The 23,344-nt window shown below is 44.6% G+C and overlaps 1 protein-coding gene across 2 annotated transcripts in view; it reads right to left on the bottom strand.

Moving 5' to 3' along the window:
- LOC146199918 (uncharacterized) overlaps positions 1-23,344 on the bottom strand; it is a 42,150-nt gene that overhangs the window by 2,133 nt on the left and 16,673 nt on the right. For both annotated transcript variants that reach the window (XM_084595296.1, XM_084595297.1), the window contains exons 6-18: positions 22,918-23,076; positions 21,882-22,187; positions 20,741-20,788; positions 16,767-16,866; positions 15,918-16,078; positions 14,655-14,758; positions 12,845-12,947; positions 11,796-11,966; positions 9,341-9,492; positions 7,664-7,766; positions 5,405-5,443; positions 3,932-4,024; positions 2,348-2,395 (exon numbers count right to left, since the gene is read on the bottom strand). In XM_084595296.1, coding sequence (XP_084451422.1) covers positions 2,348-2,395; positions 3,932-4,024; positions 5,405-5,443; positions 7,664-7,766; positions 9,341-9,492; positions 11,796-11,966; positions 12,845-12,947; positions 14,655-14,758; positions 15,918-16,078; positions 16,767-16,866; positions 20,741-20,788; positions 21,882-22,187; positions 22,918-23,076 — 1,587 coding nt within the window. The remainder of the gene's footprint in view (positions 1-2,347; positions 2,396-3,931; positions 4,025-5,404; positions 5,444-7,663; positions 7,767-9,340; positions 9,493-11,795; positions 11,967-12,844; positions 12,948-14,654; positions 14,759-15,917; positions 16,079-16,766; positions 16,867-20,740; positions 20,789-21,881; positions 22,188-22,917; positions 23,077-23,344) is intronic.

Genomic DNA, 23,344 nt, shown 5'->3' on the forward strand with positions numbered 1-23,344 from the left:
CAATTTCAGCACTTGACAAGGGCACAATGGGATCGCCTTGAAGCTCTAAATCGAGAAGCATTGAGAGTCATCACTTGCCTTCCTCGTATCACTCCAATAGTGGCGCTCCAAGAAAACGCACAGCTAAACACAGTAGATGAACTGGTGCAGCAATGACGCGATGCTCGCAGGCTTAAGGCCACCCTCTGTCATGCAAAGTGCGCTCTGAGAGCTTATGCTTCGTCACCGCCACTGCCAGTTCTTCCTCCTTGGCGTTTTGTACAGCTGAGTGATAACAAGCCAACTGATTTAAGACGGCCTAGAACACAGGAAACGGCGCCGTCACTTCGCGACCGAATTATGGAACAAGACGCCCGCTTGCCACAAGGTTCCATCATAATTTACGTCTACGCCAGCATCCAAGCCTGCAAAGTGACAACTGTAGTTTACTGCCCTGGCAAGTCTTCACTGAACAAGACATCAACGTTTAAATTACCGGAAACTCCGTCGTATTTCTGTGCGGAACTGCTTGCAGTGCTAGAGGCGATTCGCTCTGTGACCGCCATTCCGATACTTCCCACGGCCCATATTGTCATATGCACTGATGTTCTCCAGGTGATAAAGCTACTTAGACGCGTCAGTAGCACCACAGAAATCTGCCAAAACATAGAGTCTAGCGGCAAACATACCGCAGCCAATTCGTATTGAATGGACTACGCGTGACCTGTTAAGTGCACAAAGCCACGCGGATGCTGCGACCCGCCTTTTCGCCCCAGCATCGTCATCGCCAAATTTCCTAAAATTGGCTAACGCTACCCTAGTTTTAATAAAAAAGGAGCACCTCCGACGCCGTACACGTGCTCTCATACCTTCGTATACGGTAAGCCTCCCCCACGGTCTAACCCATCCAGAGGAGGTGGCGCTTCGGAGGAATCGAGTTGGGGTGGCCCTAACACCTGCCATGATTCAAAAGCGGCCTCAATTTCGATATTTGTATCCCCATCCTGGGTGCTCCGTCTGCACGTCCACAGAAGCAGACTTCCACCACCTGCTGTGGGAATGTAAAGTGCTGAAGCCGACGCGGATCCGACATCTAATGGCAGCTGGGCGCTTCCTCTATAATCCGTCGTCATATGCCGCTTGGATGTAGGGATCGCATCATCGTTCACTCCTCGACTTCATTACATCAGCAAACCTTTTTCATTTATTTGATCACACCCTTCAGCCTCCAACATTATTTTTATGCCATGAGGCAATAGGCATCGCAAAAAAATTTGTCACAGCGTCTTTCAGTTCTTTCGCCAGGTAGTTAAAACAAAAAAGGCTTTGCTTTATTTGGAAAAGTCGAACCAAAATTTGAATGCTATCCGTGGTAGTCAACTTCCTTGCTGCTCATAAATCTACTGACTTCTGCATTCATGACTTTCAGCAAAAGCTGTAAAACAGCTGCCTGATCAGCTAATTTCTGCATGCAGTGTAACGGATGGAACCAGAACATGCTATTAGCCTCAGATCTTAGCTTACGCACAGGATAGATCTAACCGATAGGACGTTCCCAGCATGCACGATAACAGTTCTAACACAATGGCACATTGCTAATGCGCCATTAATGTACCGGGTGTTTCAAATTATTCAATACAGCATTTTTTTTAATACGCGACTAGGTATATGTATGCGGGCTCTACTGGAAGATTTATTCTGTAATGGAGACTCTAATGGAGATTTATTAATACAGCATTGCTGATGTAGTAGAGGGCTGTTAAAATACGTTTATTTATTTGATTTTTATATTTGGGCGGAGCGCTGCGGTTTAATTAATAGGAAACTGAAGGCTATTAACATCGAAGGCGAGCAAAGATGCTAAAATTATAAAGTCGCAGTGGGCATTGTGCTTCAGGATACCCAAAGTAAAAAAAAAATTCCTTTGGAAACTAGTTATAGGTTGGCAATTACGCTTTGTTCATCATAAAAAAACCAAAAAGACGTGTCTATAGAATGTTTGTAATGCATGAAATACTCATGCAGCCCCCATGTGTCATAAAGGATATAAAATATTGATTTTTTTTACCTTGACGACGCCATTCGATGAATTGTGATGTGACGAATGACTAGAGTAGTTGTGAATAGCGCCAAACATTCGCAGTGATCAGAGTTCTTTTCTCTGCTTTCTGTGCACGTGTGGCACGCGAAGGGCGCAATGGTGAGTCGATCGAGAACATTGGCTTGTTCGTCTATTGCAAGACACGAAGCCGTTTCTGTCTATACGATACGGCTTCGTGTGCTGCAAAGTAACATTTAGTTCTCACTTTGTGCTCGGCGTGTATGGACGCGCAAGAAGAACCCAAAGCTCCCTTGAGTGTGAACTCACCTTCGTGCTGAACTTGGAACCTGATTTGCTGAGGGTTCCTGCAGAAGCCTGCGAACAGAGAACAAGCGAAATGACGCTTAACGATGCGACTCCAACCGGTACATGAACCACAAATCACTCATCGATAGTTACGTAATTCAGTGCTTATGATGTTGATGTCGCTTATAACGTGTTAATGAATATTATATTTAGCTAGAGTCCCATACCTCCACATGGCCTGTGAATATGGCGGTTGCAGTAATGGAGAGCTCCGGTATCGCTTCACTTACTTGGAGTTTAGAAACATCGCGCAGCCCAAATGCGTTATTTGCATGTCGCCTCCATGAAAGTGCAGCCTTCACTGTCGTTCATATGACGTTTGTGCTGGATAAATTCCGAAAATCTGCGCAATGATATTATATTTTATACCTAATGTGACCTTCATAAAGGTAACCTACATACTGTCCAGACGCGATTACTCAATATTATTGCGCGAACTTGGCCTGAGAATACCGCACTACATAACGGTGAACTCTATCACATGCTCGGTAACACTGCAACCAGTTTGGCTTATGTCAATCCACCATATGCCACAACACAACACAACACGACATGTTTCACACAGGAGAGTGGTTTGTTAACGCAAGGATTGGGGCGTTTAGCACCATCTCGAGTGCACGCTCTCGCCCGAACGCCCTCAGAGGATCCATGGCCACCACTTATATGGCTGCTTTCCCTTCTCTCCACACTCTCAATACCAAGTTACGGGTGCTATAGAAATGATGTCAACTTTGTAGCGCTTCCGAGTGATGATTCTGTCCAGGAAATACAAAACGAAGAGTGTGTGGCACCCACTAATCGTCATGACGTCAGTTTTCTATAGCTTTAGACCCCGCCGTTTGTTTCGATTCGTGAAGAAACCTCTGGTGGGGATACTCCAGTACTATGCGAATTCCAATAAAAATAGCTCTCAGTTTGTTTGAATTAGCTAAATCCTTCTTAGTTGTTCTAGAATATTTTGTCTTTGTTCAGGTTTGATTAAATTGTTTGGGCTTTTCTTATCTCGGTTGGTCTTGTTGCTACCTTGTTCGGAGTATACTTCTATGATTAAGCAATGACATAACGACTCTTTCGCGAGTAACGCTTTAGAGATTTTATAGATTCGGCCAAGACGAGCGTGAAGAACAAGCGTTGCCGCCGATCTGAGCCGTTTGTCAAAGTCTTGCTTTAGCAAAGCCGTATACGAACAAGCTAGTATGGCCTGGGGCTAGTATGTCTGACTGAGGATCCAATGGTCCAAGGTTCGATTTCCCTCTTACCCTTCCGTCTCACAGGGGTTGCCCGAGCTGGCAGCTCTTGTCAAATCGGCCATATCAAGTAACCTCGTGACATCACGCAACCCGGCGACCAATCAGCATTCGACCATGCTATCCGCAGGCATCACCATGAGGAGGCGGGGTTTTTCTAAAACTAGGGTTGGCGCACTAAAAGGTCGCAGCTGTTTCGATCAAAGGCGCGCACAGTCACCCGATACGGCGCACTCCAGCTACGAAAGTTAAAAGCACGCTTGGCTTCGGTCATTGCGCATGGCGCTGCTCTCGATACCTTCGCACTTGGAGGTGTCGAAGTTGATCTGCGGCACGTTCTCGTCCTTGCCAACGACCGCATACGTGAGTGGAGAGCAGCTGAGCGGCCCCTCTGCAATGAGGAGCATGGTTGAAACACAGCACGTCAACACTGTTTCGTCTGGTCTCAATTTCTTCATCAATTTAAAACATAAGGTACCACCGAAAAGTGCCAGTATTACTGTGTTTTGTACTACTGTACACCATGATCAACTGAAGTGTTCCAGGATTCGTTTATTTGTCTCCAACAGTATACGACTTCTTCTAACTGAAAAATAGGCTATGTGAAGTTCTTTTTGCCGCTATTTTGGTTCCGGCGTTTTTCGCTGAATTTTAGTTGTGACGTGAAGTTGATGCTTAGGTCATATTGGATTTAACAGAAACAGCAATGAATTTATTAGTAATCCATTTTTTTGTCGTTCTTGCCTTTGAAGCAGTCTCGTTAATGCCCTGTACTGGATTGAAGATACATAGAAGGGATTATATTTAAGCTTTTCGCGCCTGACGTGATGTACACAATAATGTCTCACAGCTGTCGTTCATATGATGAAACAGAGACCGAAACAGTATGAATAAAGAAAGTCAAATACGCGGTATCTATAATAGTCACTGACAAATTCGGCGCGGTGATTCATGCACTGTAGTATTTAACGGACCGTTTAAAAATAAAAGGTGAAATAAATTTGCTTTCTCCTGTATTTAGCACTGGTTTGACAATTCCTGTCTTTATGATGCCAACGAAGCTGAGCAAATATTTCCAGAAAAGTTAAAATAAAGTTAGATAGGTATTTAGGGGACCAGTGTTCGAAAAAAAAAAACACCTTCGTTCGCAAGGTTTCTGTTCATGCTCCTCGCAAAACGCTTGAAATGTCGGACGACAGTAATTAGATTGCTGATTAATGTTTCTAGAAGGCATGTAACAGTTGCTAGCAGTATCATGCGCTGCTCATTCTTACAGAGCAGACATCCCATAAAGCGCCACACTCAGTGTTTCTTCGCTGGTGCTCACAAACAAAATTTACTTCTGTAGTTTTTTTTTTCTCGTTATAGAAAGGACTGTTTTGGGCATCATTAGTTACTCCGGAACTTGCCACAAAAACTTTTTCTAATAACTCAATAAAAAGACGTCGCAAATCACTTATTAAAAATTACATAAACAAAAAGTTACCATAGCGTTCTACAAAATTGTGGTACTTTTTTACTCGCGGAATGTCCAAGCAATTCTACCTTTTTCTTTATTCATATGGGGGACATCCTATAGTTATCCATGTGACGTTGAGTGCAACACCCATATGGCAGCTGATTGGCGAACGCGTTCGCCCCCTGAAATTCGATATTAATATCGCTTTCTGAAGAGTCTAAAGATTAGTTATTCTGTACAATTAAAAAGCCAAAAGCACTGCATTAGGTGCATTTGAAATGAACAAAGAAATGAAAATATATGTATACATACTTTTGCATGGCCTTGTGTAGTTGAAGGTCAGGGTTTTGACTAGATATTAGAGAAAGAAAAAAAGAAGGATGGCGTGTTATGGTGTATGCCTTACGGAAAGTAATGCTAGACAAATAACATTTTGTGCGAAGGAGTAATACTCAAAGTTTGCCTAGGCCACTCTAACGCAAAATATGAGAAGGAAAAATGCATATGTTGAATGTGCTTTTGAGGTCGATTGTATAATAGGCACTTGAGCCTGCTTTTTATGCACTGGACTAATAGAAAAGATAAGATCACCATGAAATACAATAAATGACAGCACACTGGCTGATAAATGGACATGCACGTCGAAAAGCGGCATTTTCGTTTAAAAATGAGTTTTTTATTTCATCTCTGCTAGCAACCGCTACTTTTTTTGTTGCATGTATAAAAATTCAAACCACTTAAAGCGTTAAATCATGGCATTGTCAACAGCCAGGTTGGGGCAAGTTGGTAGGACTATGCCTTTTCTCCCCAAAAACTCGATCCGGTACTTCCTAATTGCATGAACTAATGCTAATACAAAACCCGGCCTCTTTAAATGAAACGCTTATAACTTCCAGTCATGGTTTACTAAACTCCATATTTTTTGGCAGAACACTGTTTTTGTGTACATTACATGTACTTAGTTTAAACACATCAAAAACCAAATTTGCGTGAATTATCTTTTAAATCTTTAGAATGCAGCTCTTCATATATTGATGCAGTCTCAGTAATGTTTTAGGACTGCACAAAACACTCAAATTGATGTCCCAAATATAAAATTATCTCAAAATTTTGAATGCAACGGGAATAACACTAATTTGCTCATTTGTACACATTGGATAGGTACAGTCGAGAAAAAACTAATTTGCGCTGCTCTGTCATGTTTAGTGCCATGTCCATCACTGTGTAAGCATGCAATATTTTTCAATTTGCACGGCGGTTAGAACAAGAAAGCATAAGATGTCTTAGAATACGACCAGGTTTAAAAAAAACGAGGTGAAACTCTGTATGCGGTAAATCGGTTTTCACCTAGTTCTTTATTACGATGAAAACAAAGTTCACCTCTGGCCCTCGCAGCCACCATTGATAAAAGAGCAAGAGCCTTTGAGTAAGACATAACTCTCTGAATACAGTCAATGTTTTCTCCATCAAGAAACGTTGGACAAAATATTAGCTCCATCAGAAACCTACATGCCACGTTAACAAGCCAAATTATTATAGCTGTCATGCGTGTAAGGTAACGCGTTTTAGACGCAACGATATTTAGATACCGATCTGGAGAGAGTTCATCGGTCTTCTAAGGCTGCCAGTGCGCTTCTATAATTACAATCCCGGATGTATCTGCTTCTACCATTATGAAACACGAGCAAAGTAACTTCTATATTAATTTAAGCTTAGCCGGAGCATGACACTGATTTTGGCATCAGGTATGACATCTCCTTCCAATTACTTGTTTCCGATGACGAACATCTTAGGTAATAAATGGTGGGAGAAAAATTAGTGAATTTTTACACGCTGTTAGCGGAGGGTTGCCGGTTAATTTAGTTGCTCACTTGTATACTGGCTTTCAGTTCCTGGTAGTGCTCTGGGATCAATGTGTTTTATAAATCGTGACTCAACAGGGCACGTAAACAGCTTTTAGAACTAAGAATAACATGCTCAAAAAGTGCTTCATAGTTAAACTTGGAATGATGTGGGTCAGCGAATGGGTCAGCGGACACACGCGCAGTCATGTAAACCTGCAAAGCGTTATTGCTGAGGGTGCCTTAAGGTACTTTAATGCTTCGCAGCAGTGCTATAATATGGTAACCTTGATATAGGCCAGCCGAAAAACTTCAGAATTATATAAAAAATACGACAAAATATTCTGTAGTTCTGTTGTAAACACAAAATTTTTCGTTAGTTTTGTAGTGCTTTTCTGTAGTTTTGTAGCAGATTTTTGTTGTCTGTAGTTCTGTAGTACTTTTCTGTAGTAACTACAGAAACGTCTCATGTTACAACAGAAAATGCGGTTGTCACAACAGGTTTTCTACCAAAATCCTCACAGAAAGTCTGCTGTAACCACAAAAAATGTCAGTAGTTTTTTTCGACGAAAATAAATGCTAGCCTTTATATTTGAACCCACTTTGCGTGGGATGCTTTTAAGAGGATGGAGGTTAGCACAGTTAGGCATGCGTATATGGTTAAGGGAGAACGCTAGCGATCACACGCGGCATCGAGGAAGAAGGAGCCAACCAGTTAGCAGTGCCTTACACTGTGCGTTGGTCTCATAGCACCTCAGCCCCATGAGGTTGCCATCGAGGACCCGGCCGGTAACGTCGCAGACTTTGATGTTGCCGCGCTCATCTGCATTGAACTGAACGTAATGGAAATCGATGCATAAGTGATGCTTCTGGCATTGAACTATGTTCGTACGAGTTGTTGGAAAACAACTTTAAACTTTTTTTCCACAGTCTCCGCCGAAGAAAAAGCACCGTAGTCAAGATGCCACTGCAGAATGGTATTAAGGAACTCATTTTTTTATTTCCATATGCAGCACAAATGACATTAAAGAAAAGCATATGCAATAGCACTGAAACTTTTGTATACGTGAGGCTAGCTGCCTCTTTTACAGTAGACACCAGTCCCAGTATCTGAAAACGCAAATTACACAACTTCAGTGCACTCCAGTGCACAGGTGCCCATTCCAGCCCTTATAGCTGTATGCTTCTGGCTGCCCTGAAGTTAAAGTGTCACAGGTATCGCTTTATGAAAGTTTTAATTTCAGTCAGAGGACAGGGATAGAGCACGAAATAAAATCATTCACAACAGACGGTTCCCTCAAGAACACTGACACCCCGCTACTAGCAACCCAGCTGTAGTTATGCTCGACTAAGCAAGCTAGGAAGGGTATTTATATCTACCGTCGGCCGCGGATCTTAGTAAAATGTAAATTTAGCTTTGTTGTAATCTAGTGTGCCGAACGTAACTTCAGCTAAGAATAGTAAAATAGAAATCTTTAAAATGCAGCAGATGTAATGTTCAAGTGATATATTTGAGGGCCAAAAAGACCAAGCACGATCACTTTTTATCCTGGTGGACTTTATGGAATCTACACGTATTAGTCAATATTTAAGCCACCTGGAATGAGTGAAAAACTTCATTTAGCTACAAGTTAGTTATAGGGCGTGGAAGGCTTCGATAGTAGTGCAGTTATCGTAGGGATATCTTTTCTGCGATAGAGTCATGAACATATTGCACACGAATCTGAAATTACAGCCACGGAAATGCATGTTCTGACGTTCTGAGCATGTCGCATAGGACACAGGTCTCATTTTGGTGGTCGGCATGGGGTACCTAAATGAACGTTGAATAGTTACAGTCTACGTGGGTAAGTAGCCGGAATATTGCTCGTGCCAGAGTTCCAGGGCTTTCCGAGTTGCGATACACGGCCCCGAATGCACGTGCACTCGATCTATACCCACACACACATTAGGGCTTGCGTGGTACGCAGCGCAGTTATTTCTCTCTCCTTCTTTTATCGTTTCCGTCCCTTTTCTCAGGGAGCGATTCAGTTATCTAGCTACAGTTAAGCTACTACTGGGTCCCTCCTTTTCTGACAATTTCCCCTCTCTGCCAAAGTTTGGTACGAAAAAAAAAAATAACGGTGCAGGATATTCATATGAGCCAAGTAGCACCAATCACAGTTGCTTTTGACGTTTTACAACTTATAGCTGAAACTTAATTATCACGTAACTCAAGCGTGTCACGAATTCAGTGTTTAAGCCTACATAACGTATTTGATTAGATAGGTGTAAAATAAGATAATCTATTTAATTATGCTGCGTTTAAATATGCAATTTCAGCTTCTTTCATGCAACAAGCATCGCCTCTTCTGGGGACATTGACTCATGCATTGTGAAATTGTCTGTTACTGGATCGATATCTCACCTTGATTTGAAGGTTCTTGCTAGCGGAAAACGCGACCGTGCTGTAGGACCAATACTGGACCGCTCCGGTGGTGACGGCACCCACGAAATTGGTCTGCTGTCTTGCTCGTGAGTCTCCGGGATTGCAGTATTTGTGCCGCAGACTGGCCGGCACTGATCATGGTGAAGATGAAAAACAGAATCAATGCGCAGCCCTTCATAAGAGCGCCTCTGTTCATTATTTTTCAGCTCAATGTCTCATATATGCCCAACAGCGTGGTTTTCAGCGTGTTTTTCACGCTGTTCAAGCATACAGGGTGTTCAAGCCAACTTTAGCCAAGGGTTAAAAAATAAAACACCTGATGTAGGCTAAGAAAGGAAACCAGTTCTATAGAGGCGCCATCCGTCTGGTGTACCACATGCAGGCAATTTATACCTCTTAATTAATTATTGAGTAATTAAGATAATTCTTATCTTTAACTAACTATTGATTTTAGACAATAGATGTGATCTGTGAATTGAAGAGTACATTCTGAAAATCCTTTACCATTTATTTCCGATAAAGAAAGCCTCACGTGCATCTGTTTCCCGAGCTTCAAAGAAGGCCACGAAATACAAAAAACTATCACCAGGATTGTGGTGCTCCCAACCGTGGTTGGGAGCACCAATTAGCCGCGGCCGTGATGCAACAGCCCATGGAGTTTCAGCGGTAGGCTGATTAATTGGCGATGGTAGCGGCAAGCGCGGCGCGCTTGCTGCAACTTGCCCCGTCACGTGCGCCGACTGGCTGACGCGTGCGAAGAAATCAATGCAGATATGTCGGCCTGCCGCTGCCGGGACCATCAGTGACGGGACCATCCACGGCCGCAGTTGATTTCATTTACTCAAACCACGGTTGACAGCAGCACAATCGTGGCGCGCGAATGCGCCAGTCACGCAATTAATTTTGTATTTCGGGGGGATTCTTTAGAGATCGGAAAAACGATACCGTGAGGCTTTCTGTATCGAAAATAAATGGAATGGGAGTTTCTGCAGTTGCTCTCCAACTTTACAAATAGTGTTTATAGTCTAAGGTTAGTATTTGGTAATTTATAAAAATGACCTTGATAAATAATTGATTGCAAAACAAAAAATTGATTGGGGTGTGCAAGATGGTTGGCATCTCGATGCAACTGATTTTCCATTATACCTCAAATGTTTCATTTTTTAATATTTGGCTAAAATTAACGCCATCCTGTATATTCCAACCCGGGACATGTACCTTAAAACAAGACTTACAAATTGCTAATTACGGGGTGAGACCTGCCGGGGTGGCGCAAGCAATGGTTACGGCACTCGACTACTGTTCCTAAGGACGCGGGATCGAATCCCGGCCTTGGCGGCCGCTTTTCGATGCAGGCGAAAAGCAAGGTGCCCGTGTGCTGTGCGATGTCAGTGCACGTTAAAGAACCCCAGATGGTCGAAATTTCTGGAGTCCTCCAATACAGCGTCTCTCATAGCCTGAGTCGCTTTGGGACGTTAAATCCCACAAACCAACCAACAAACCAACCAATAACGGGGTGAGAAGCAGTATTACCAGGAAAGTATTTAAACACAGCATGCTTTCCACATAGAGGGAATTTCCCCTACTGTCACTTTCATGCTTCGTCTAGTAAGTAAAGGTGTGCGTTCCTCTCGAAATCATGTAACCTCTTGGGTCACGCAACGCGTTGGCCTACACTGCTGCCTACACTGCTGCCTACACTGCCAGTACGACATACAAGAATATTGATTGTTGGTGTAAATGTTCAGGTCTCAACTAGTCACTCTTGACACATGAGGCTTTTCCGCTGCTGCTACGCGTTTTAAGGACGAGGCCAAAATAATCGAGACCAGCTGCTACGCACAACGTGGCCGAGGCTTCGGCATGAAATTGTTTTGCAGAATGAGCGAGTAAAGAGAACGTAGCCGGGTGAGAAGATATTGAGCATTATAAAAAATGCTGATCGCCAATAAATGAAAACAGAAAAATGTCACTATGGAGACTAAATTAAATATGAGCAAATACATTATGGCGATTCCTAATCTGAACTCGCGACAACGATATCTGCGGCGGGTGCGGGTTGTGCAGAAGTTGATGATGCTTGGTGGTCGCTGAAGTGTTCAATTGCCCAAACCTGTGCACAGAATTTATAAAATTTTATAGCTTCGTGGGGTGCTTGTTTAGTTGAACCAGCGCGGCAAGTTTGGCTGTTCTGCTTAGCGCTTATATAAATATTGGCAGAAATCTGACCTCTTTTGCCGCGGTCCTCGAGTCATGTTGTTTTCAATAAAAAAGAATTACGGTCAAGAAATGCAAGTCGGCACCTAGACACGTTTTTGTTTTTGTCTCATCTATGCTTAGCTGTAGTTCACACAAAATATTAGCAACATCATTACACACAAGACGAGTTGTGCGATGGAAGGCTTTTGCAACTTCCAACTACATCTCCACTCACCTCTGCATATTTTCTTTGCGAGATCAATGAGGTCGTTGTTGGTTCGAAGGGTGTCCAGTCTAGGAATCTCTTCCGAGAGCACGTTGGTAATATCCACCAGCGTCAGAGCTCCGGAGTTGGTGTTCAGCGTGTCGATGACGTCTTTGAAGCCGATGGCATAGATGGGCACACCTGGAAAAGCCATTGAGGGGAGCAGGCTGTTCAGCTATGAGAGTATCGTATCCAGTTGCAAACATTTAACCAGATCCCGATGCAATAGAGATCGGTACTCCGGGCTGGATTTAGGAGGTGGTAATATCGATGAAATGTACACTATTGCATATACACGCTAGTAATTGATGATAACGACAGAAAGGCTTTGCTGGTGCTCTGCTGTGATGTAGCGAGCATTAACTTTGCGAGCTATAAAAATTCTTATTCTCCGGCGTGGTAACTATATATAGTCTGTCCATAGTGACACCAAAGAGACCCCTAGCAATGCGCGTAGCGTGCGCCGTCGTTGCACATGCACGAAGCGCCGTAACTGCTCCAGACGGCATCCGGTGCAGGCTGGTTGCAAGTAGACCTGAAACTCGTACGGAAATTTGGCGTAGAATTCCCGCATACAGCTGTTACCGCGCGAACAGCGCATGCGTGGTTGGTGTCGAAGAAGAAGGTATGGGTGCAGCTGTTCTAGCCAGCTTATCTAGATAGATAATAGCGACAACAGTGACGGTGCATTTAGATGACAGTGATAATGATGGTAGTAGCGACAGTGATGACGATAGCAACGATTACAATGATAGTGCATTTAGTTGCTAATAATCATGACAGTAGCGATGGTGATGATGATAGAACTGGCGGCAATGAGGATGCAGTAAGGAAAATAGCCTTGTAAAGTGGTTTTCACCATTTCTGTTCTTAAGCAGACCTGAATGCAGTCCGCAATATTTTGTGCTAATAGGACATAAGCTTTCTCGCTGCCAAGCAGTTGCGCGTATGGTGCCAAGAGCTTTTACTTTTCTAGTGTTTGCTTCTTTTTTCACTCTTTGAAAAAATGGTGCCGTTACCTGGGTGGGCCACACGGAACCTGTTGAGCGCCTCTTCCACTTGTCGCTGGTTTCCGTGAGCTCCGCCGGTGGCTTTCTTCCTCAAATTCAGATACACCACCACCTGGAGCACAGAGTACAAACTCATGCAGTCATTTCCATCACGCTCGCTCTCAGTCCCGGTGCGAGTATTAGTGTTCTCAGCCCTTGTTCTCAGTGCACGCTATGCCTGCTGCTCTATACCATTAAATATATCTTGTAACAAATATTTCTCTTTACATGCACTTTGGTATTCAATCCTGCCATCTAATGCGCACGTGTCAGGTAGCAGTCGTACAAGAAGTTTCAGTGCGAGGCCCGCCATTTTGTGTCATTCGCAGCGCTTTACGAAGTGGCAAACTAGTGTTGTCTGGGGCTGGTATGTCAGGGGGGTTATTAATAAATTTGTGCCATAGACAACAGCTGTGACAAGATTAATGAAATTGTATGGACAGCACTTGTAGGGTCGCGGCTGACCCAAGTCTGCATCTTTCGTTGCGTGAGCTTTCTAGGATACCAACCCCGAAGGCTGTCGAAGGCGAAGGTGGGCACTGTTACGGTAGTTATGTGCTGACGGTATTCCGTCGATCATCAGGAAACAGAATTCTCTTATGATGAGAGCTGTAGCGGAAGACTCGCATATCCAGTGGAACTGGGCTTCGCTTCATTTAATTCGGAGTGACGGCAGAGCTCGTAAATGCACAGAGCACCGGAGATGGGGATAGGGTCGCCAAGTGGTAACTCAGAATTCCAGAACGAGTGGCGCTAGTGTCTAAACAAATGAAAAGCCACGTACTCATTGTGATCAGCGGCGAAGGTACGACGGGATGCCTTTTTGTACTTTGTTCCCTGTCGCTATACACTTTTTCTTTTTCGTTACGTGCTTGCTGCCAGCGCTTCTGGTATTGTTGCGAAGCCTGTTTAAGTTACGTTGCTCAGGATGTCCGTCTTTTACAGTGCTGGGTATATGTTGCTAGTGCGAGGAATGGGGGAGGAGAATTTGATGGACCCTAGGACTTGTGTGTTGGTTTATTAAACGATAATTTGGCAGAAATGCTAAAAATAAGGATTGCCACAGAAGTTGCTCGCACGGCGCAGTCAATGATAGCAGAGTTTACTTGTGTTCACGTTTAACACCTTGCTATAGCTTTTTTCTGACCCTTATAGTTCTACATTCGTTTAATCCGCACAATTTCCCTGTGGCCTTCAAATGGGGATTACCGGAGTGGAATAACATCCCCTCTGCCGCACATAATAAGCGTTTTTCACAGCATCATACAAACCTGCATTTAGCATACACTATTGAACGCAAGAAAAAGCATTTTGTGCTCTGACGAGAAACCTGTACAGTTCATATAGCTGCCTCTCAAACTACTCCTAAGTTTAACTTATTGACTAATCGAAACTATTTCTCACTCACTCACTCACTCACTCACTCACTCACTCACTCACTCACTCACTCACTCACTCACTCACTCACTCACTCACTCACTCACTCACTCACTCACTCACTCACTCACTCACTCACTCACTCACTCACTCACTCACTCACTCACTCACTCACTCACTCACTCACTCACTCACTCACTCACTCCTCTATTCCCAGCTTATTTTAATGAGAACAACGACCAAATGTTTGATTTGAGAAATTTATACTTTCGCTTTTTGCAGTAAAATTTCTACCAGTCTAATGTTTGGCTCCGCAATACAAGCTTAAGAGAACTCGAGAGGGCTTTAAATCTAACAGATTCGCCTATTTCTGAACTTCAGTCACTGTACCGCACGCACGCACCCTGCTGGCGACTCCTGGTCGTTCATCCATAGTCGAAATATGCTTATCTACGACGTTGTTGAGCATGTTGAACACGTCCTGGTCGCTGTCCGATCCAACGGCACCTGAAAAAGAAATAAAATAAGGAAAACGCAATAAAGAAAACGCAAAATTCTGTGCAACTTATTGCCCAATACTGCTTTCCTGAAGATATCTCCAACAGGGACTCCCCTGCCGGTCATTCCAACGCAATAAATTCAATGACCCAATCTCCAATAACAACAATAATAAAAACTGTGGTTCTGCTGAATTAAGATGGCTGTTTGCAAAAACGTGGCATGAGTGATCTGTCTTACACAGTATGCCAAACTGCTGACCAACAGCTTTTATTGTCCAGAGACCGTTTTCATTCATAGGGAACCTACGTAGCTAGAACAGCCTATAAATAGAATGTCCCCATTAAGAACGATGATGCAATCGCGGCCTGACACCAAACTTTTCGCGCCTACGCGTTCACGCGCAACTGTCGATTTTCGAGAAGCGCGATGAAGAATCTTGAAGCTGACTCCTTCCACTCTATTGAATTCTAGACATTGTCTTTTCTGTGAGTACAGACTCATAACGCAAGCTTCACCTCCACCTCCGAAAAACGTGAAAACACCACTGTCTAGACGCTCCCCTCTCAACGCGGGCCCTTGCTTTCATTTCGCATAGACCGAGCCTAACAGAAGTTTCGAAATAGCAGCAACAGCCTGACATCATGGAACAATCGCATTAGTTTAAGTGCTGTGAAAGTTGCTCAGCTAAACGGCACAGGGTCTAGGAAGGTTTTGCATCCGACCATAGATCCCGCTAAACTGCTTCCACAATTTGTGAATCACACGTAGACATTGCGCGAATTCAAAGCAAGATGTTGACGAATCAAAATGAACCAACTGTGTAAACCGGGGTACATTTCTGCACGGCATTAAAAAACTAAATTTTTCCGAATAGCCCACTGCGGTTAGTTCGAAGACGTATCTGACGGTTATAGCACCTACGCCTTTAGCAGTTCACGTATCTTGGTGTTTTGTCACTTATGATTTTGGAAGCGGCTGCCGCAAATCGGGTAACGTGCCATCTACCAATTCATATCCTCGACTCAGGCCAGACCGCCTACAGCATGGGTACATTGGGCTTTGAACGAGACACCAGCATCGTGAGGTGACGGTAGACTAGCCAGCTGCAACACGTGTTGCTATTCTATTATGATCTATGGGGGCAAGCTTGCTAATACAGACTCACTGATGTCGTTGAGGTCCCGAAGGTAGAGGGCGGCGCAGCCGGGACACCCTCCGGCAGTGCTGTCTCTGATGATGTCGCGCAGGACGTCACTGTTCCGCTTGCTGGCGAACAAGCTGATGCTGCTGATGCCCGGCTGGAACTTCATCCACTTGGTGATCATGCTGGAAAGAGGAAGTTAAGAGGCTCATGTTGGATGCATGTTTTAACAGTGTCGTCGTGAGCAGCTATTAAAAATAGGTATACTAGTGTTTGGTTAATTAAGTCGTATTGAGAAAAAAAAAAGTTTCAGAAGGATCTAAGGAGGGTATCTTCCCTTGACATCTCATGCGACAGTGGTGATGGCTGCGCTGACTTTTATTCTTGAGCACGGTCTGCTTCAGTTCGAGCACTAATTCTTCATAACGAAGTTTATCCGGCCAAACTTGCAATCATAAGCTGCATCAAGCGTGAGTATGCAGCCGACAAAAAAAAAAAAAATGTGTCGTACAGTAAGAAGCATGCAAACGTAGCTGAATAACTATATATAGTTGCTTCCGGCTTATTTACCCGGTTATCCAGTTAACTTTAGTTCACAAAATTATTCTTGTATCCCCGTACAGTCCTTCGAGAGCAGCTTTAACTTCTTTCCAAGCATGATAGAGTTCATAGAGAGAAATAAATGCTGGGCTCATTGCCTTCGAGTAGGCAATCATGTTTTAAGCAACTGCGCACATATTTTCGTAGCGTTCTTTCCACGTCACGCGTTCAAGGATATTTCGAGCTTGTTCTTGGACTTAAGCTCAAGTCGCGCCCTTCGTCCGTGATTTTTGCAGCATGAGTCCGACAAGTTTCGAGGGTAGTCGCACTCACGCTAGGATTTCGCTCTGCAGCTCCTTCTTGGGCAAATCGTCGATGATGTCTGTCGAAGTGTCCAGCACGACCAGCAGGTCCGTGGGAGTTTCGCATTCGGCTGAACACGAAGAAAGTGAGAAATGAGCCGTGGATGATAAATAAATGTTCTGATCCTACGTTTAACTGCGATGTCTCAATATGATAACGAACGAGAAAAGTACGTGCGAATGCATCGACTTTAAAGTCGCACACCTCAGCTAAACGAAGCGAATGGCATTGAAGGGCAGTGCTGCAGGAATGCACAACTATATCGGCTGATAATGCATCATGAGTAAAGAAAAATTAATCATCCATGTTTGAGGTGACAAGGTTTTGTTACAAACCTCTAGGATTGCACAACTATATCGGCTGATAATGCATCATAAGTAAAAAAAATTAATCATCCATGTTTGAGGTGACAAGGTTTGTTACAAACCTCTAGGATTGCACAACTATATCGGTTGATAATGCATCATGAGTAAAGAAAAATTAATCATCCATGCTTGAGGTGACAAGGTTTGTTACAAACCTCTAGGATTGCACAACTATATCGGCTGATAATGCATCATGAGTAAAGAAAAATTAATCATCCATGTTTGAGGTGACAAGGTTTGTTACAAACCTCTAGGAAGTTGCAGTTATCGAGTGTTCCCATGAAGCACTGAGCACTTTAGTGCGCTGTCATTAGAACCCCTAATCCCCTGCTTCGCTGATATTTGTTTGCCTGAAGCCGTCGGCAGGAGCTGTCAACTTGGGCAGAGCATTTGACCCTTGGATCCCGAGTAAGATAAGCTATTCCTAAGTTATACGGACGCGTTCGTGCCGCTTCGTCAGGGAGGGGATTCATATTTATGTCGGGTGATCTTTCACATAATATGACAGAGTACGACCGTATGGCAATGATTACGTAAAACCCGATGGCCGAAATGCTGTCTCACTTATTTAGCAGTTGGCGTAAGAATGTAAGGTCGTCATTTGTTTAAGTTGTGATTTGGAGTCGTCAGAGAAGTATAGTATATACCAACAAAAATTTGTGGACACTTAACCTCCGCCCTAAGGCTGTGACGTAATAGTGGCCTGCATCTTCGCTCCTTACGTGCATGCGCAATGCTATATATCTTTATCTTGAATACCACGTTATATGCACATAAATGTCCGCTTATTCCTTACCCGTACAAGCTTGCCTTGTGCTGCTTCGGTGGTTGCGTTTCTGGCTCGCGAGCGAAATGCCGTGCATGGATTTGAATCTCGCCTATAATACTTGAAAGCTTTAAAATTACTTTACGAAGTCGAACCATTGATGACACGCGGCAAACCAATAATTCGCTTTCTATGCCATGTTTTATTCTGTAATTTCATGTGTGACGTCATGTTTTACGTGACCGTTGCGGCATGTTTGAGATTTCCGTGCGGGGTCATGTAGCCGTGATGTCATGATCCTGATCGGGTTTCTTCATCACTGCCAACGACATCCACGCCGGCTTTTCCCTGACATAGGGCGCTTAACTGTACTGTTAAGGGTAAAAAAAAATGAACCTGGAACAGTTATTGCCCGCAACCTCTGCTTTTCAACAAATACGATGCCCTAGCTGCTACGTTGGCTGAGGTTGCGTTTCCTGGCTACGTGGGCTTGACTTGCAACGAACCTAATGCTCACTTAAAGGTAAACTGAAACGTTTTTCGCAAAAAAAGGAAAAGAGTTCTGTGCAGCATTTTATAGCTTTCGTCCGCTGAACAAGGCTATCATACTGAAAAATGACAGAAATGAACACAAACGGCAGTTTTTACAAGGAAACAAGCACCAGCGAGTCCGCCCTCCAAGGAAACGCCGCTGTTGTCCGCAATTGGCCGGGCCCATTATGACGTCATTATCGGGCTGCCAGGCCGGCGCCGGCGGTGTTGCCGTGTGCGCGTTGCTTCAGGTGACTTGACAGCTCGATTTAAAATGTTATTGTTTATTTGAACAATGTAAAACAGTTTGGACACTTACCGTACACGTTCAAGCAACCAGCACTTACAAAAAAACGTCGCTACGAAGACGCTGTCGGGTACGTCGGCAGCGAAAGCGAATTTAGCTCATTAGCGCGAGTCGGAAATCGTCCCCCGGGTGCGAAAAGCACACAAGCTGTCTCGCTTTAATAAGTGTCCTTTACATATTAAATCACATTTGAATAGGGACAAATGAAGTAGGCATTGTATAGGGTGCAGTCATTGTCCACAGTGCGTTTATACAACTTTCTAGTATCGCCCAACGGCGCAACGACAAACGCACGCGTACTGCAGCTTCTGCCCGTCCATTCTTTGCAAACTTAGTTTGCGTGGTGCGCTGTGCAACGCAACGCCGAAAATGGTCCTGCTTCAGCCGCATCATGAAATCAGACAAGTTCGCAGTATCTGCAGCGCGTGATGAAGCAAGCTTACCGGAACGGTGCCGGCAGCGAGCGCGGCTGACGGGCTCTCAGGCCGAGCGCACTCCCTGTCGTCATAGGCCTACATTATTTCGCATAAGCGCCACAGCAGACGACGCTTGTGGATTGAGCAGAGTTATAGTAAATAGGCTACTCATATAGCTACCTACTGTAAACAACTTTGTCTCACAATGAAATGAACATATCATTTATTACAACGCCGCCTTAGCAGAGCTGATGTTTACAAGAAGATCAAGACAAGCCGCGACGCACCGGCGACTGCCGCTACTATGCTGTGAAGAAAGAAAAACTTGCGTGCATCATAGTCGTCCTACCAGCATCTCGATACGGGTTAGCGATTCTCAATAAGGGTTATTTTTTGGAATTTCGTGATCCCTGGGTTTATTATTTAAGATAACGATAAATTTGAGCACGCTTCTTGACGCTAGAGCAAGGCATCCGCGGACAGCTTGCGGAAGGCGCGGCCGGCGCGGCATCTGGAGGCAGTGCTCCCTTCAGACGGTGCTTTAGCGTGCTGTTGCCGGGCGAGGAACACGCCATTCCTGACACTGAGTTATAAATGACCATTTCAAATGCAGTTTCGTTTTACCTATGAAGCATTTCATTTATGTACATAATTGGTAATTGTTGACGTAGCCGAAAACGGCGGCCAGCAGTGAGCCGCGAATCGTGTTTCAGGTCCGGTATCCTCGGTTAAGCGTAATGACGGTGAAGCCAGCCGTGCAACCAGAGTATTAGCCTAATTAGGTGCGGGAAAATTGACAGAATTGGGAACCGGACTTCAGTTGCGCTGATTTAATTGGAATCTCAAGTGGCCGCAATCGCTGTCAAGGTTTGATTATCATCATCTCCACAAAAAGCATGAGTGCAAAACGCAGCTGATTCCAAAGGCAATAATGTTTTCCTTTTCATGACAGAGACCCACTGGGCCGAACGTTTCCTCCTCTGGGAAACTATAATGCATCATGTCGCCTGGACAACCTATGTTCGCACAGCGGAGAACCATGCTGATAGCCACTAGTCGTTTCACGCACTCGCAAGAATGTATTTTTTCCAATGACACGAAGAAAATAATTTTCGGGCATCGAATGGCATTTATATTACAACTGAGCAACAGAGGCCCACTAGTCGGAGGGCTTCGAAAATTGCGCGGCGCGCCACTCCTCAACAGCTGCGTATTTGCTGGTTGACGTCATGGAATCTTTGAACACGCGGAACCTTCAGCACAGAAAGACTGTACTGGAGAAAACAAACGTCACCAGCAGAAAACTGTGTTGATCCGTCGATCACTAAAGCGCGGGATGGAGCATTCCTGACGTCACATCCGTCTATTCCGTGATGCCACATCCGTGACCGTGGCGCGTTTTCAACAAGCGACTTCAGCCTTGCTTATCGACAGAATTCGGAAAACATTGGCAATAATGATTACTAAAACACCTCCTTTCCAACCACCGAACTTTATGCAATTTGAAAACCGTTTCAGCTTCCCTATAACGCGCAGATTGGGTAAGGATGCACACTTACGTTGGTTCTCGTTCACGCCGGACGGACAAACATCACCGTTCGAAGAATCTGGGAAGAGAACAAAGAACGTCCAGTGACATATGTTATCGGAGCTAATTACAATTTCTTGCTCAGCTACATAGAGCCCGACTAAACTAGCTTCTACAAGCGGTGCTTTGTTCGAGGTCTGTGGTAAATTAGCATGGCTGTGATAACAACACCAAGTTGTTCTTCAAACAGGTCCAGGTTGGAGTTTTCTTTATTGTGGTTGCCGTCACATAGCGCCCATGCTTATCGGGAGCAGCATGGGCAGCGGAGGCGCAGCGTGAATAAGAGATTCTTATATTTAATGCCAGTGAGTTTTGAAGGAAACTGAAAACTGTGTCATGTGGGTTTAACCTGTCTGAAAGATACGTGGGGGCATGAGGAACGCCGTGGTGGGAGCCTTGATTTAGACCACGCGGGATTCTCTAACATGCGCTGACACCGCACTGCATGCGGACGTTTTTGTATTTTTGGCCAGTGAAAGCACGGCTGCAGCCGCCGGGGTCGAACCTAAGACCTCGCGAGAAGGTGCTCGAAGAATATCATGTAGCTAGGTGTTTTTAAATTTATGAACAGCTTTACGCTACAAGCCTGTCTGAATTTTCATTTTACGCGCAGCAGACACCGCTCCTTATCAGGCCGTAGCCCCCTGTTACACACTATTACATGGCATGCAGATATAATTTAGTGTCCGGAGTGTCCGCGAATGTCCGGAGGTGCCATCTTTCTCCTCTGCATTGGTGCGCTTGCATCAATGGACAGTGTGCATTTCATTACTACAGAGCGAAAGGGGAGGCACAGAAGAAAGGACATGTCACATCACTGTGTTGTACAATTTTCTATGTGTAATGATTTATGGAACATAGCTAAATATTTAGCCAAATATTTGTATCTGCAACAATGATCCTGCACAATGTTGGCTCACAAGAATACGGGAGCACTTTTGTGGTTACCCCCCCCCCCCCCCCCCCCCGCCCTCCATAATGTGACGGACTTCACTAACAGCTCGGACGTTACAATGACTTCTTATCCTTCTTGCTAGCTTATTAAACCTATCCGGGGCAAAGGATAATGAGTGAATGTGTGAACTAATGAGTGCGAGAAATATGCCTTTTACCTCTGTCTATATCGCTGAGTTTGTTCAGGACCATGCCTAAGGCCTGCGAGGAGCGCTGCTTCGCCACGTTGTCCTTGTCCACCGCGACAAGACCCATGTAGGCGAGCGTTATGGCGAAATTCTGCACCTGCTCGCGCAGCTCGCTGTTGTTGAGCCCGTTGAACAGTTCGCGGCGTCGGCAGTGGCTGAGCGGCTGAGAAGCGCCTGTGACGATGCCCCGAGGTCCGTAATACAATCGAAGCACGGTACTCAGGTTCCAGTTTCGGAGATCCGGATACTTGTTCATGGCCGTACCCAGGATGAGGCCTGCGCAGGAGAGGTCAGCACGTACAGCACTGCCTCACATTGTAGTATTCGAAGATACACAGAATACATCTGCTGCCCGTCAACAGCTCTAATGCTATTGCCGTCGGGCATGTGGACGCGTAGAACGGCCACGGAGAGCTAAGGAAGTAAAGCAAAATGTGAGATGGTCGATGACGACGATGATGAGCTGTTATTGATCTTTTGAATTCTGTCAGGAGGCGCCACTGCTTGCTATTTCAGGCAGTTACTATGTCGGCCTCGTTAAAACAGTTTTACTTGTTGTTGTCAGTGTGTCAGGAAATGGTATTGACAGCGAATAAATACCAGATAAACGCGGTACTAGGTGCGAGCTTGATTCAAAAATCAAGCTCGGAATAATTTCTGTTGAATACGCATGAGAGCAGCTCATCTCGTAAATCACTCGTTTCGGTCTTTTTTCCACCTTCTGTTTCCATGGGAACATCACCTCAATCTATGGAGTCAGAATGGCGAAAATTGACGCTAAACGCATTTCACGTTGCTGCTGATAAGCTTTTTAGAAAAACACCGAGTAGCAGAGGGCACGCAGGAAATGGTAACAGAGAGGAGTCAATGGCGTGACAGTTATTCCCAACGCTGGTTAAACATAGCTGCTCGCTTCTGTAGAGAAAAGATTTTACATTCCTTCGCGCTTTTTCTTTTTTTAAATTTTGACAGCCACAAACTGACGGTGTTCAAAGCAGAGACTTACCGTCGATGGCGCCGGTGATTTCGGCCAGCGTGGCTGACGTGTTGGTGTCGTGGTCCAGCTTGTACTCGAGGAAGCAGCCGTGCTCAAGCCACTTTCCCTGCATTCCCATCGTCTTCAGCTGCGGCTGGGTCAGAGTGAGGGACGCCCCGGCCACCACGGCTGCGAATGTGTTTAGAATGTTGAACTTGCGAAATATGGAGTCTGTGCGGGTTTAGTTAAACATTTCTGTCTATCGGGATATTTATTAGTTGCAGTGAAGCTCTGTAGAGGCTCTATACGGATGCGTTATACGGCTAAACAACTGCCTAGAGCAGTTGCATTTTTTCAGTGCTTGTTGGTTGATGGCACGACTAGTTAGGGTCAAAGAACGCAACGGAGGCCGGAGGATACATTTCGCAGACAATTTCGTAACTAATTGTGTAAACGT

Source organism: Amblyomma maculatum, chromosome 2, assembly GCF_055883805.1.
Source record: "Amblyomma maculatum isolate TAMU_Amacu chromosome 2, ASM5588380v1, whole genome shotgun sequence".
NCBI classification, from domain to species: domain Eukaryota; kingdom Metazoa; phylum Arthropoda; class Arachnida; order Ixodida; family Ixodidae; genus Amblyomma; species Amblyomma maculatum.